The 12,433-nt window shown below is 48.4% G+C and overlaps 1 protein-coding gene across 1 annotated transcript in view; it reads left to right on the plus strand.

Moving 5' to 3' along the window:
- Window positions 1–3,281: 3,281 nt before the first annotated feature.
- tspoap1 (TSPO associated protein 1) overlaps window positions 3,282–12,433 on the plus strand; it is a gene marked incomplete at both ends in the record, with an annotated part of 65,074 nt that continues 55,922 nt past the window's right edge. The window contains 2 exons of the mRNA XM_084450184.1: window positions 3,282–4,313; window positions 11,899–12,183. Of these exons, the coding sequence (XP_084306310.1) occupies window positions 3,282–4,313; window positions 11,899–12,183 (1,317 nt within the window). The remainder of the gene's footprint in view (window positions 4,314–11,898; window positions 12,184–12,433) is intronic.

The following is a 12,433-nucleotide window of genomic DNA, read 5'->3' on the forward strand; positions in this document are numbered from 1 at the left end:
CCAAGAGTCAGCCACACGTGAACAGGGAGAGATGGGAATGAAAAGGGGAGCGGCCCAAGGACACCCTGATAACAAAGACACACACACACACACACACATACACACACACACATACACACACACACACTATGCACATGTTGGGCACATGTTGAATAGGGTGAATTGCTGTATTAAATAATTATTCACTGGCTAGCATCACAAAGTCACATGGGCAATATAGGTTGCTAGGTTGAATAACTGTATCAAATAGTAGGCGATTGAATTCGCCCAGCTCCTGCCGAACGTAAACTCCTCCAGCCCCCTGTGATAAAGTAGGATGCACAAACTCCCCTGGTGGATTTGGCAGCATGTTATTGAAGAGATATGTAACATACCTCAGGGGATTTATGCCTTTCAATATCTCTGCTACTGCTGGACAATGAAATCCCAGGAAGTATTTTATGAAAGGTCTCTACATTCCCAGGTATCATGTTATATGTTCCGGCTTCTAAAATGAAAAACTGAATTGAATTCAAATTAATTTGTAATAGTAGGCTACCATGCATCAGACCCATATGTTATAATAATATTATATATATATATATATTATAACATATGGGTCTGATGTAATATATATCTATATATATCTATATATATCTATATATATATATATATATGTATAATATTTTAGGTATGAAGATGACTCACTTAATTGTCTTGTGAGAGAAGGCTCAGACAGCTATAGCGTACAGTATCGGTCCGAACGATGGAGGCCAAGTCAGACCAGGAGGGGATGGCTGGGGTAACCTTTTCCCAGCACTCCTCAGAGAGTTGAAGACATCAGGGTATGGTGTACAGACTAGTGTAGACCTGCCTCTCAATTATGAAAATGTAAACTATGAAATATTACCTCTCCCACGCTCACATTCAACTTTTATAATAAATCCTATGGGTTCAAGACACATGGAAAAACACAACAAGGCAAGACAATAATAGCAATGCAAACAATGCTTGATAAGTTCTCTTTCTTGCTATTGGTCAGGGGAATGGGACATTGACAGTCTCCTCACATGATGCGAAAAGGAAGGGTGTGAAGCCATTGTGAGAAATCAATTCAACATTATGGCCTATGAGGGAATTGTAGAGAAAGGAGGATAATAAAGAGGGCATTACTTTATTGTGTACAGTACATTGAGATATGTGACACTACAGAGAAGGAAATGTATAGATGGCTTTGAGAAGTCAAAACAGTGGTTGTCTCCTTTGTTAAAACACAGTGACCCAAAGGGGGCCTTTTCTCTGACGTACTGACTGGGCAAAAATGTAATTCATCATCAGAAACATCTGACATATTATGACATTAGGAAATGTATTATGTTTGTATTATTTTATGTTATTCATGAATGTCTCATTCGTTTTTAATTTGTTACAGATGATGACATTTCTTTCACCTCCTGGACAGACTGTGAATAAATAGCCTACTTTAAGACTTGTCTTGACCCTGTAGGCCGTAGCCTACTTGTGCTTTCTTGTACCATATGAATAGGCTGTATGTAGGCCTATAGCCCCTTTTGTAACTAAACTTTTTGTAAATTTATTTTGTAACATTGGACTTCTTGTAATCCAGATTGTATTCTTACTTGAATCATTACCCTACTTACTATTCTTGATTGTGTGGTTCTTTGTTTGTCCTATGTATAGGCCACTTTGCTGTGACGATGCAATTCACGGGGATCAATAAAGTAGAGATTTATCCATCTTTGGTTACATCACTCTAGCTACATGTACTGTAGGCTGTTTCAGATGGGCCTCTCTGCCTTCCTGCGTCCCTGTTGCATCCTAACCCATGTACTGTAGGCTGTTTCAGATGGGCCTCTCTGCCTTCCTGCGTCCCTGTTGCATCCTAACCCATGTACTGTAGGCTGTTTCAGATGGGCCTCTCTGCCTTCCTGCGTCCCTGTTGCATCCTAACCCATGTACTGTAGGCTGTTTCAGATGGGCCTCTCTGCCTTCCTGCCTCCCTGTTGCATCCTAACCCATGTACTTGCATGCAATGGCCGCTAGTGGTCACTCCGCTCCCAGTAAATCCCATCGGTCCACTGAGGCGACCTCACCAGGATCCCTGCGGACCGCTAGCCGAAGCAACTGGTGCTTTGATGCCGATAATGCTGATTTTGTCCGAAGCCGTCTTGGGGTGGCTCGGATAACTTAACTAGTGGCAATGCACAACGACCAGTTTTATGCTGGCTAGTATTAGCCATAACTTGCAGATAAGTTGCAGAATAAAATAAATTAAAAGGAGCGGTCCCGTTAGAGCTAAGTTGAGAGGTGAGTTTGTTTTCCCATCTGTTTCTGCGCTTTTGGTTTATTTAGCTAGCAAGCTAGTTAGCTAGCTAGCAAGCCATTGTTTACCTGGAGCATTGACAGTCATCCACGTGTACTGCTAAAGCATTGGGTGGGCTACTCTTATGAGAAGAACCTTGTTCAGCCAACTGCGGCCACTGTAAGCTCGCTAAATTAGCTAGGCTACATTAGCTGAGCGCTTATAATGATGAGCCTCTCAGTGTTACACATGACTGCCATTTAAATGTAAATAATGTTACGCCAGCAATGTCCCAGTGAGTGTGGATGATGGACAGCGTCCTACTGAAGGCTGTCAGCTGTCTGATGAGTCAAAATAGCTCCTCTCTTCGACGAGCAGTTTTTTTTGAACATGTATTAAAACAGGTTCCTTGACAAAGTCACACACAGCTTTATATACAAAAATGTGAAAACGATGAATATTTTACAGTAAGAAACAATAACAACAACAACAAACAAAGACCGTATACATTCCAGAGACTACACCCCACCGTTTCTTACAGTCTGTTCACTTTAGACACAGACAGTTTTTGTTTGTATAAAAACTGCATGAATGCACCTGGCCACGTACAAGTCATCAGTCATGCAGTGGCAACATAACCTATCCTATCTTGTAATTTGTACTGCATTTGCATTTATTTGTCAGCATGCAGTTTTTAGGCTGAATCTTATCTTATTTTACTGTCCAAAGTACTGAGACTGATGTTTTAGCATTTAGAAAAACGGATCCGATCTGACATTCCATTCCATGTCCCATTTTCAGTGGTCTTTCCATAGTGCATGCTGCATGCTTGATAACTCCTCACCACCCCATCTCAGCCTCCTGCATGATCCCCATGACAGTTCTGTCTTCGGTCCAGCTGCATGCACTCCCCCCCTCAGAGCTGAGCAGCCCCCCCCCCCCTCCCCCCCACCGCCCGGCTTGCCGTGAGCGTGTCACCATGGGAACAGAAAGGGCTAATGCCTTGCCCCTGACGTCCAAGGGGCCACGCGCCGGCCGGACCGACCCCGGGCGAGAGCTGGAGTGGCTGCGCGCGGCTCTGGGGGCCGAGAAGAGCCGCAACCAGCAGGCCCTCCGGCGCTTCTCCTTGGAGCTGCGGCGCCTGCGGGAGGAGGCGGAGCTTGAGCAGCGGCGCGCCCTGAGGGAGCTGACGGCCAGGCACGAGCGCCAGAAGGCCCTGGAGCTGGCCGGGCTCCGCGAGGAGCTGAGCCGGGAGCAGGCCGGAGAGGTGCGCCGCCTGCTGCGCTGTAAAAGTGAGGAGCTGAGGGCCCTGGGCACGGGGCTGGAGAGGGAACGCGAGGCCGCCCGCAGGCAGGCCAGGGAACTACAGCGCTGTCTGGCCGGAGAGGTAAACGCCAGAGGCGGCCCGAGCCACGGCGGCGGGCGAGAGAGACGGGGAAAGACCACCGCGGGCGGAGAGCCCGGTTGCCTGGCCAATGGAGCGACCTATCGCAAGCTGGAGAGTCTGCTGCTGAGGCTGCATGAGGAGGCGGACGGGGAGCACGCCGTGTTCCTGCAGGGAATCCGGCAGGAGCTGGAGCTGGAGAAAGGCCTCTTCCTGCGCCACCTGCTAGAGGCCCACGGACGGCCGGGGGAGGGGGATCAGAGCGTCGGGTCGCCCGGCCGCGGGTCAAAGAGCTACGCCCACCCCACCCTCAGCCCCAGCCCGGACCTCCCCGACTCCCGCCGGCCTCCCCCGGGGTGCTTCGAGTCTCCGTCGCACAGTGCCAAGAGCGCCTCATCCCCACCGCCCAAGAAGAAGAGCAGGAGGGAGCAGCAGGAGTCGCCCTCGGAGGGGGACCTTTCGGCAGCTGCCCCCTGTGCCTCTCCACCAGCAGGGGACACCTGTCAGAGCAGCTCCCCGGAGGGCTGCCCCCCACAGAGCCCGCCACATGCGGGCTGGGACCCCCAGTCCCCTGGGTCAGAAACGTGCTCGTCCTCCCCATGCTCTGACACAAAGATGGTCGATATGGTAAGCTGCTTTATCTATATTTTTGCTATCCAGATGAGATTCAAATCCATAGTTTGTCTTAAATTAATTTAGGGTTGCCTTATCTTTTCCGTTTTTATTATTGCAAATATTCAGTGATAGACAGTAGCCTAACTGATTTGAGATGAACTGATTTGAAGCTATTGCTCAGGATGTGCTGAGGTGAGCTAATGCTTTGAGTTCATCAAGCTTTGAAAATGCAACCTTGCTCCTTCCTCTTCCAACATCTTGGAAGGAGATCAGATAAAAGCTCAAGGAAATTGGATTAGGCCCATTAGCCATAACCTTAAAGTGCACAGGAAGTTACTTTTGAGGGTTTGTTTGCACTCTTGCAAATTAATGAGACTCCACTTCTTCAATTCATGATACACATATCAACATCTCTGAAGGAGCCTCTGGGAAAAGAGAAGTGTAATGGTGCGTTCGTTTGTGGTCGGAGATGGCAAGTCGCAAGTGGCAAAATACCTACCTCCGACCTGTGTGCATTCGAGCTATAGCGAATGATATGATATGATATTGACGTCAGCCGGCAACTGGGGGCTGAGAAACATATCCGAATTTGCGACGAGGAAGTGCGAGTTCATGCAGCGTTTTATTTAATCACTCCTAGTAGCAAGTCGCAATTTGCCACCTCCCAGTAATAAACGAACGCACCATTAAACCCATAGTTGCTATACCAGTTGGTGTGGTATAGTATAGGTAGACCTACTGACGAGCTATCACCTGTCGAGGACGATGATCAGTGTATTCTGCCTTCAGTGTGTTTCCCCTGCCAGATGACACGGCAGCACTCTCCTCAGATCTATAAATAGAACGCCCCAGCTAGCTAACAAGGTCCTGAGTACAGTATCTGGGTACAGTATCTGCCCAATCCAAGGTCACACTGTGTCAGGCCATACTGCTTATTTTATGCTGCATATTTAATCATAGCTTTCCGCACAAGGAAAGGGGTATTGACTTGGAGGCCAAGGAGAGAGAAGGACCTTGGCACACTCCTCCTCACCCGGTCATGTGTGGGTAGTGTAGTTCCGCTGAGCTAGGCCTGGGTGGGACAGACATCTGTTCTCCTATGTTAGTTCCTTTGTTCTGAGAGTGCCTGCGCTATTCTTCTTTTTCATACATAATTTAGCAGCTCCTGTTACAAAAAAAACCTGACAGCAGCAACCAACCGCTTCTCATTACTGTAGGATTGCTTTGCCAATAGTGCCTGATTCAGTTAGTCTAGACACTGTTACAGTTCACTATTGATGATTTCCACAACATCTGCACATACTGTAAAGAAAAGATGTATTGCAACCCTAAGCTTGGCTCACTGTGGAGGCACCCTTTATCCTTTGTGCCTTTGCTCTTGAATCCAAACATTTTGAAATGAACATGTAGGATGGCCCTACTAACTCGTATCATACTGTTATTACTGTTAAATTATATTATCTTATCCTCTAGAGAATTGACTACATACACTCTTTCACTGCATAATAAAATAGGAGTGGGATAATAATTCTCTGTCTATCTTGTTATTGTGCTCATGGCAGTTATTCCCCTGAGGTTTCACTGCAACAACCTGCATGAACATGAATACATTGATTCAGACTTAATTCATAGATAACCAAATCACAATGATACACATGTAAGAATAATTCCTGCTTTTGCCCTGATTGCTTGCCTCCTGATTAGGGGTGGGAAGCACAGGGGAACTCACAATACGATAACCTCAAAATATTTGCGCCCGATACTGATGGTGTCATGATACAATGATTATACCAAAATCGATACATTGTGAGACAGTTCATCAGTGATACATCACGATGTCCGTGTTAACTGAAGAAAAAATACCACCACAAAGGCAAGAAGCAGAAATTACATTGTTTATTCATTCAAAGTGCCAAAAGGCCTAACTGCCCACAAAGCGACTATGCCTTACTACCCCCCCAAAAAATTAAAAAAGTAAATCAATTCGATTCGCTGTATTGATATTTTATCCCACCCCTACTTCTGATGCAGCCTATTGTCTTGGTCATACTCAGCAATTTAGTCTCCAAGGGATGGCCCTCTGCATTCTGTTGGTTCCCCATTTGCTCAGCTTCAGGTCCAGTGCTATTCTAGTCAGACGACTGTTGTGGCGTTGCTATTTGTGGCAGGGGATGTCTGTGTCTGTGTCTGTGTGTGTGTGTGTGTGTGTGTGTGTGTGTGTGTGTGTGTGTGTGGGTGGCCCCAGAGACCCCTGTCAGCGCTTGGAAATGAGTTGTGGGTGGCAAGTGTCACCGTCTATCACAGTTGTTAACTGCAGCTTTTATTAGTCAGGCGGCCTGGCGCTGCCGCAGTCCTGCGTTAGTTTGTCTCAGGCGTCGGTGTGACACTGCGAGGTGAAGCCTGGCCTCGGCAGCTCCTCAGATCCAGCGCTGCGCTCCTCCTCTCTCGGCAGAGCAGGCAGCGGAAGTAAGGCTCAGGGAAAGTTTGAGGTGTAATGGCCGAGTCAATCACTCCACAGCGTATCGACACCGCAGACTAATTGTGGCTGTACAAGTGGGTCATTTAACATTCCTGTGGCAGTCGTTAGTCTCATCATTTAACCTTCCTGAGGCAGTCGTTAGTCTCATCCGTCTTGGATCAGACAGCCTCTGCACCGTCTCCTTTGTGTTTATCATCCCAGCTACATGCAGCGATGCAAAAGTCAGATTCAGTTGGGACATGTGATGCAGCCTTATTTTGATGTTGCCATGTTTGTGTGCGAATGTTTTTGGAAGACTAATGGAAGTTTGAGGCGTTTAGGGAAAAAACGACATTTCCGTGTCAATACGATTCTACATTAGCTGAACTACATTCTGACATGAGTTGAATAAACATGAATTTTCTCTCCAAGTCAGGGTTTTCACGGCAATGAATAAATCAAGGTAATTGCGAAATTAATTTTTAATTTTGATAGTGTAAATATTTTGGATTATGTGCATTTCTTTTCTACTTCAATGCTTCGCCTCCACCACTTATATAGTGTAGTTGGCCTGCAGCTCCTCATTAAACAGCGTGAATGAGGGTCTAGTGTTGCGGGTCGATTTCACTTCACTATCCTCACAAACATAAACAAACATGTCATCTTTGACAGGCATGGTGGGTGGGGAGATGTGCTGTAGCCCTCCTGTTTGGGGGAGATGGTGGAGAGGCAGAAGTGGGTCAGTGTGTGTAGACCTCCCCTCCCAAAGCAGTAGACAATTTTAGATGGGGAGGAGATTGAATAATGAATCTAAAGTCGGAGCTGTATCCAAACAGCAAGTGCCTCGGGGGTTTCTCATGTTTCTTGCATACGCGCGCGCACGCGCACACACGCGCACACACACACACACACACGCGCGCGCGCGCACACACACACACACACACACACACACACACACACACACACACACACACACACACACACACACACACACACACACACACACACACACACACACATACTGTACCTGCCAGGCTGTAGACTGCTTATAAGAGCAAGAGTATACCATTTCTCTACCAGGTACTGTATCTTACTCCTCTCCATCTTTACTGTAGAAAGAATTTCATAAATGTAGTATGTCACTGCCAACATATCCCCTGGCTCCTGACGGACAGACAGACAGACAGACAGCAGTCAGGGGGGTTCTGCCCTTCAAAGAGAGTCTGGATGTCTAGATGTGATAGAGAGTCATTAATTAGTCTGTATATCACAAGTTTTAGAATCCAGATGTAGCCTATGAGAAACTCTCATCCCATTAACGCCAAACATCCCTAGACACTGGAAACACATTAAGTCAATATTTTCGGTTGTGTGGGGGGGCAGACGGGCTATTTTTGCCTGGCTATTTTTTGTGGAGATCAGCATGTAAAACGCGTTACTGCTGGTCCTGCAGCAGTCTGGTGAGTATAGCGTAAGCCGATGCTGTTCCCGGTTGCCTGCTCTCTGCTAGTCGTTTCCCATCAGCGTGTGAAGGCTTTAAATTGAACTTGTAGGTAATCCGAAATGGGAGGGAAATTGGGGTGTGCAGGAGCGCGGTTCGGTCGGCTCCTCGACGCCCAGGTCACGCTCTGACGATCACCCTGTAATTAAAGTTGGAGAAAAGGAAAATGGAGAAATGGAAGTGGTACTGCAGCGAGAGAACAGGAGCCGTGTCAGTGGCCTTGTTTGTCTGGGATGCTCTCATGTTTCCCCCCCCCCCCCCACGACCCCCACGTCACCCCTCCCCAGCCTCTGTCTAGGATCCCCCCCCCACACACACACACACAAACGCACACACACTCCTCTCCAGCTTTTCAAAACCCTAGCAAACAAGTTAAGCTCCGACATGACATGCATTGAACATTATGCGTACATGTCTGTTTGTTACTGTACATGCTGAATAATGTGCTGGCTAGATGTCAATCAGTTCTCCCCAGATCCTGCCCCCAGGCTCCGTAGTGGATCTTGACTGAGAATGTGTGATTTTAAAAACACTTCCCATAAATATGTGCATATTTTTACCACTTGCCCCCCCGCCCCCCTTCCCTAGTGGAGCCAGAGAAGGTGTGACAAAGCAATCTCTATAATTGAGGCAGCGTCTTAAACCTGGCCCCAGACGAGATGCTGCCTCTTATTTTGATCACTCGGGTGGGACAGAAACGGACCAGCTTTAAGGGGATGACACGCTCACTCACCTTTTAATACTGTTGATGGGAAACACAGGAGTACACTTTGGCACCTAGGCCTCCTAACCCTCGGAGGGACGACACACACACACACACACACACACACCACTGATGCACATAGCCGGATTCAGATTCATGACACTGTGTTTTATATTATAACTGTACCTCTAAATGCACAAGTTCTCCAGCCAAACCAGCTCCTAGTACACTAATAGAGGGCCATATTTCAAACAGCTGGTCCTGACGAGGGCCCTGCTTAATTCCACCGCAGTGCTCAGTCTCCTTTTAACAGCCTCCCCGTGTCGTGCCACGACAGATACAAGCACAAGAGAGACTCCCCCCAAGTTGATGCTTAGGATATGCATTCGTTTCTGAGAAGATTCCTGCCCTAAGACAAATGATAGGCTTGATTTAACTGAGCTTACTAATATTCACATTACTTACAAAGTAATAGTATTCATTATTATTATTTTTATTATTGTTTCATCAAAAATAACTTGGAACAGAGCAACGTTTACATTTCCTGCACCAGAACTGTGTTGTGGTCGTATATGGTCCAATGAGCCGGTTCCTTTTTGGCCATATTTCAAGATCTGATTGGTGGATGACATCTTTAACAAGCCCTGTAAACACGCACCTCGTCTTCTGATTCCCAGTCACGTCCGCCTCATTCAGAGTGGGGAAGAGAGAAACACTGACAGTGTGCCATGTTCCGTACCAAGTCATGTGATCAGCTGATCACATGTTCTCACAAGTATCATTCATAAAAGGCAACGTGCTGCCAAGACCAAACTCAAAGCACGAATCTCTATTTCATGAGTAAGACACCAAATAATTGGATGCCTCCCAAATTGGGGTTTCTATGTGAAAAGATTCAAGCTTGCCTATTATTTATACCCGATTCCCAGTTTCAGGATATGAACATAAAGCTTGTGTGGTTGGTTGGGGTGCAGCTGTGTGTAGCCTATATCTCTCTGGGGTGACTGTCTCCCTCCCTGTTTACTCAACTGAGGCAGTTATCCAGAGTAGCTGAATAGTCTCTTCTCAGATATGAATCTCAGTCAGTGGAGCGGAAGGAGGTTTAGGATCACATGGCAAATGAATTCACATTGGCAAACTAATTATCAATTTGCACACGTGCGACTGTGTGTGTTGCGTGTGTAAAACAATTGTTGCCATCTATTAGAACTGGATAGAGCTCTCGGTGTGACTGCCTGATATTTTTTTGTGTCGGCCCATATTTTGGCTGTGATACTTGCATATTTAATTCTGAATCCATCATTTTCAACCTTGTGTGGAAAATCAGTGGCCAGCGACATTTAAAAGCGTTGATCATATAGTGTTTATGACTTTATGTGATGGTAGAGAGAGAAGAGACTGAACACCGTGTGTCATCTCCCTGCTCGCCTGCCTGCTGCCTCCCTGTGTTGCGGTCTGCGCCGCCTCTTCAGAATCAATAGGCAACCAACATCATTCCAGCGTCATCTCCATGGAAACGAGCCCTGGCTGCAGTCGTGATTGGCCCCCTCCCAGAAACTGCCCTTTTGTGATAGGAGGACTGAATCCATTCTCCCCACCCCCCTCCTCTCACGAACACAAACACACACACACAGTCACACACGCGCACAATTTCCCCTTCGCTCGGTCCCCTCACTTTAATGTTGTGATATGGGAGACGGGGATTAGGCTGCTCAGCCCCGTCGTGTCTGGGAGCGACATCGTCAGGAGCGGCGTCGTTAGGAGCGACATCGTCAGGAGCGGCGGCGCCGGCGAGGACTACGCACAGTCACGCCACCCGCATCTCAGAGAGAGCGGAGACCGGAGGAGAGACCTGTTAGCTAGACCAGTCTCTCTCTCTTTCTCTCTCTCCTTCGTCTGGTCTCGTGTGCCTACACACGCACGCACGCCAATCGGCAGCAGCGTTCTACCGTGCGTGGCATCGCAAAAAAACCCAGAGTCGGGGTTCCTGTGAGAGACGGACCGCTGACTCTAAGGCTGCCCTGTTCCCGTTACCGGATAAGTGACAGTGACAGATCCATCCCACCACGGGGTGGGGGGGGGCCGGGGGGGGGGTTCGGCGAGGACGACACAGCCTCGACCAGCCTGACAAGTTAGATGTCTGAGTCTACACTGAAGATCTGAGTCTACACTGAAGATCTGAGTCTACACTGAAGATCTGAGTCTACACTGAAGATCAGAATCGACACGTATCACTACTGTGCTGGATGCATCACGGAGGAGATGATCGCCAGGCTGTTTCTTATACCGAGAGAGGGCTTTTATTTGTCTGTGCACGCGAGTGCCATACATGTGATGAAAACATCGTAGTGTACTGTAACCTGTACTTTAAGTCTTTTTTGGGAGTAGACGCCACCTCCCACACACACACACACACACACACCGCCTCTGAAAGTTTCAAAGGAATAGATTGCGCATCTGTGGATTACCTCTGGCTGTTTTTTGTCTTTGACGCGACGCGTGCTCCCTTGTTGTGAAGAATATTTTTGGAGAGGAACAGGCGCCCAGCTAGTGCTTTTTTTTGGGGGGGGGGGGTGACTGCGAGTTCCGCGCCGGAGGCGGCTAACGAACCCGACGCTGGGACTGTGTTTGGTTTCTGATGAGCTGGGTAATCACATAACACAGCTCGCTGATCTTATCGCTGCGGTCTCGACACTTAAACTCAGCCCGGACACATTGACCCTCCCACTTTGTAAACACGGAGGGAAAAGGAGGGGGACTTTATTTATTTTTCCTTCTTTTTGAAGACAGCTCGCTGTGACTGATCCGTGTAATTCCCCTCCGTCAGCGAATGAAAAGCCTGCGCTGGCCTGGCCTTGGCTGTGTGCCCCCCGACCCCCCCCCCCCCTCCCCATGTGGCCGTATTGATCCCAGTGACGCTGCCCGACCGTGACAGAGAGTGATGTATGACCTGTGCACCAGGCCGGAGCAGCAGGAGCAGCCGTCCGCAGACCCGGAGATGGGGGGCCGCGGGGAGGCTCGGGCCCCGGGGCCGCAGCAGCGGGAGCCGGGGAGGACGGGGGCGCCGGAGGCCCTAACCCACGTTGACCCCGTGGACAAGCCCGGCCCTGACCCCACCGCCGCCACGACGGTCCCCGCCACTGCCGCGTCTATGCTGGGCAAGAGGCACCACTCGCTCTATGAGAACCTAAATGGCTTTGAAACGGAGGGGTTACGCAAGGTAGGTGTGGGGCATGCCGTCTACCTGTAAACCCCCATATCCTCTTCTCCACATGATCTGGAGGACGTGCTAGAGATACCGTACCCCTGCAGAGTGCATTGGTGTTGCATCTTTGCGTGTGACTCAGTAGGTTTGCAGTAGGTGTCTTATGTGGGCCAGTGCTGTGGCAGCTCTGATGTGTGTGTGTTTCTGGGCTATATTAAGCAGGGAAGTGACCTCAACCCATATTTCACACCGCTGGAACTCTTAA

The sequence above is a fragment of the Borostomias antarcticus genome (assembly GCF_949987555.1).
Source record: "Borostomias antarcticus genome assembly, chromosome: 15".
Classification (NCBI taxonomy): Eukaryota; Metazoa; Chordata; class Actinopteri; order Stomiiformes; family Stomiidae; genus Borostomias; species Borostomias antarcticus.